The following is a 3894-nucleotide window of genomic DNA, read 5'->3' as shown; positions in this document are numbered from 1 at the left end:
ACAGACACTTCTAGAACATTTAACATGTGACTAGATCCTGCTCTATGGCACTAACTAATAATAACTTAGACCCAAAGTGGCATTAACCCCTCTCTCTAGTTCATTGTAAGATACTGTAAAGCCAAGGGAGATTTTCTATTTCTTGACTATATTTCAATGTTCTAGTACTGAGAACTTAATCTCCAATGCAAGAAGGAACAGGGCATTAAAAGGTGATAAGGGAAGCTCAAGAGATGGCTCAGTAGTTAAGAACACTAGTTAATTTTCCAGGGGACCCAGATTTGATTCCTACCACTCACATGGTGGCGTACAATTAGGGTTAACTCTAGTCCTAGGAGATCCAGCCGCTACTCTGGCCTCCAGAGGCACTGGACACACATACAGAGCATTTACATTCAGGCAAGACACTGGGACACATAAAATAATAAATGGTAATGAGTAGGTAGGTAGGTAAGTAGGTAGGTAGATAAGATAGACAGATACACAGCAAGTACTAGGATAGGCTACACAGAGAGCTCCTGTCTCAAAAAAAAAAAGTTCATTGTTCTTAGCAAGTAGAAAAATACAAAAATCAAAACAACTTTGTGATTTCACCTGACCCCAGTCAGAATGGTAAAGACCAACAAAAAAACCAAAATGCTGGGGCTGGAGAGATGGCTCAGTGGTTAAGAGCATTGCCTGCTCTTCCAAAGGTCCTGAGTTCAATTCCCAGCAACCACATGGTGGCTCACAACCATCTGGAATGAGGCCTGGTGCCCTCTTCTGGCCTTCAGGCTACACACAGACAGAACATTGTATACATAATAAATAAATATTAAAAAAAAATGCTGAAGGGGTATGAAAAAAAGGGAACCCTCACTCATTACTGGTGGGATTGCAAACTGGTATAGCAATTCAAGATATCACTGTGGAGAATTATCAAAAAAGCTAAAAATAAACCTGTCATATGACCCAACTATACACTCCTTGGCATATGCCCAAAGGCCCTGGCATCCTGCTCCACACACTTGCTCAGCCATATTCATTGCAGCTCAATTCACAACATCAAGGAAATGTAAACAACCTACATGCCCTTCAACAAACTGAGGACCGGATACAAGACTACAGTCCACATACATAATGAAATAATATTCAATTATAAATTAAGTTTCTTGTCTTCATCTAGAAAAATGACATTCTGTTATAGTAGCAGAAAAGGGACTAAAGCAGTGTACAATGTCTAATGAAAATAGTTCCATGGGTGTGATTAGCGAGGCTTGGTGCCTCATTCACACAGATGCAGGCTCAACACCAATTTACTATCTTGGCAAAGAAAAGTTATCATTTACTAGATATCAATAATAGAACTTAATCTTGCTTGAAAGCCCAGCATGGTAGCACACATCTTTAATCCCAACACTCAGGAGGCAGAGGCAGGCATATCTGACTTCAAGGCCAGCCTGGTCTACAGAGTGAGTTCCAGGACAGCCAGGGCTACACAGGGAAACCTGTCTCAAAAAAAGAAGAAAGAAAAACAAAAATAACGATAATATTTAAATAAGTAACTATTAAAGAACTGTAACAGTTGCAATCAAATATAACTACTTTTCATTAACCAAAGAATAACGGATAAAATTTTATCACAGCCAAGTGGAGATGGCATACCCCTTTAATAGCAGCACTGGCTCTACACAGAGAAACCCTGTCTCAAAAAAATTCATAAAATTATATTAAATCCAACAGTCAGACAAAACTAGTTAATGGAAGTGGTTTTAAAAGATATGGTGGCCCATGGCTGTGAATTCAGCAAACAGAAAGTTGAGGTAAATGCATCACTAAATGGAAAGACCTTGAGCCTCATTCTCACCCCCTCAAAAAAGCAGGATCTAGGGAGATGCTCAATACTGCTAAACAACATGTAGACTTGAGTTCACGTAAAATGAGAATGGTACCCATATTAAAAAACAGGCAGGGGATGTGGACATATGTGAGCAGGGAGGTGCACAAAGGGAGATTACCTGGAGCCAACAACCAGCCAATCTAGCCGTTCGGTTTGCTCCAGGTTCAGTTAGAGACCCGATCTCAATGTAGAGGAAAACACTCTATATCAACCTCTGACCTCCACTGGCACACACACCTCCCCACACACATTCAAATAAATGTGCACACATACACAACACATGTACACAAAAAATAGCTTAAAAATCAAATAATTAAGTGAAGTTGTTTAATACATAAACAGTCGTACCTATTTACTAGTTGATCAAATAATAAACTCTGATTCACACTTTCAAATCTGTTTTTCCTGGACCGACAACTTTTTCTGACTTCCATGTCACCATTTATACATGAAAGGTCACCATCTCCTTTCTTTTCCCCTCGAAGGGGATGGCTTCTAAGGGCTGCAAGAGAGATATTTTCATTTCAAAGTGCACAGTACAGAAAAATAGAAAATAGGAAAAAATAAAAAAAATTAAAAGGCTACAAAAACTGAATATAACCTCTTAATCGGCTTTAATATTAAACAATCAAAATTCTCAATTTTAATTTTTTTGCTATGAATGAAATCCAGTCATTTCCAAGCTAGATATATTATTAAGCCACTCTAAGTAGAAAACTTCTGGGCCATACAGAATGACCTCAGTTCAATCCCCATTACGAAAAAAAAAAAAAAACTAATCAAAACAAAAGTAAATAGTTATACTTTTGTCCACTTTCATGCTTAACCTAACACTACTGAAAGAATTTCATTATTAGCCAATTTCCCAGCAGGATACTCACACAAGCTACTATGTCCGTTTGGTAATGTAGCACCAGGCTGAGAAGTTAACCTACAATACAAACATATTTAATATGCAAATATACTTGTTTAGATAAGCAAGAAATGAATAATGCTGCAATTATTCATCTTGAAAATGATAATTTATTATATTTCACAAAACAACATTTTTTGCTTTGGTAACATCAATTAATATATATACTAGCTAAGAGACATTTCATTATTTCAAGAAAAACTTTAATACCAAATTATAAACTGGATTAACTTTGTTGTCAACTGTACCAATTCAAATCCTATTAAAAGATTAAGGTTAAGCAGCATAAATTTAATCAAGACCATAAGGAGTCATGGCAACGGACAACTATAGTCTTCATTGAGAAAATAAATTCCTAGCTATGACAAGTATATTCAAACAAACTGTAAGAGACGAAAAACATACTTAGATATCAAAAACATTTAATTTTTTTCAAACTATGATGCATATTTAATCTATTTTTAAAGCACACCCACACACGCATACACAAAAATCTATTCCCTCTTCTCTCTGGAAAACAAACAAAAAGTCTATCTTAATACAAAGTAAGATTTCTTGTTTGGCACGTTTGTACCCCATATACATGATACTCCAGGCATATGGATGTGCATATAAAGCCACGGATGTAGTACAAGTACTCTAACATGTTGTTGTTGCACAATGCTTTTCTAGAATGCTTCAAAATCATTCTCAAACTCAACTTAGAGCCGCAAAAGAACCACTTTGATTACCTCATTAAGTATACTTTGGCCCCAACATAACACTAACTCAGTTTATTTGCAAATTATCAGTTTATTCACAGGTCTTGATGCCAAATAAATTTTGGATGAATGTAACTACAAATGATTAAAATTTTACAACTTTTAAAATTATTCACAACCAAGAGGCAATTCTAAAATCATCCCCCCCCAAAAAAAAATTAGGGTAAAAACAGTGAGGTTCAGTTCTCCTCTAAAGGAGACAGGGCTTACTCTGATCTTATTTTGTTGCTAACGAAAAACCTGCTTTTAAGCCGGGCGATGGTGGCGCACGCCTTTAATCCCAGCACTCGGGAGGCAGAGGCAGGCAGATCTCTGTGAGTTCGAGACCAGCCTGGTCTACA

General features: G+C 36.9%; 1 protein-coding gene across 1 annotated transcript in view; it reads right to left on the bottom strand.

Annotated features, from left to right (window-relative positions):
• The window catches only part of Atad2b (ATPase family, AAA domain containing 2B), a 134963-nt gene that overhangs the window by 105752 nt on the left and 25317 nt on the right, over positions 1–3894 (bottom strand). Inside the window, exons 3-4 of the mRNA XM_005360570.3 lie at positions 2761–2810; positions 2228–2381 (exon numbers count right to left, since the gene is read on the bottom strand). Of these exons, the coding sequence (XP_005360627.1) occupies positions 2228–2381; positions 2761–2810 (204 nt within the window). The remainder of the gene's footprint in view (positions 1–2227; positions 2382–2760; positions 2811–3894) is intronic.

The sequence above is a fragment of the Microtus ochrogaster genome, linkage group LG3 (assembly GCF_000317375.1).
Source record: "Microtus ochrogaster isolate Prairie Vole_2 linkage group LG3, MicOch1.0, whole genome shotgun sequence".
NCBI classification, from domain to species: domain Eukaryota; kingdom Metazoa; phylum Chordata; class Mammalia; order Rodentia; family Cricetidae; genus Microtus; species Microtus ochrogaster.
This window is presented reverse-complemented; position numbering and strand designations above follow the sequence as displayed.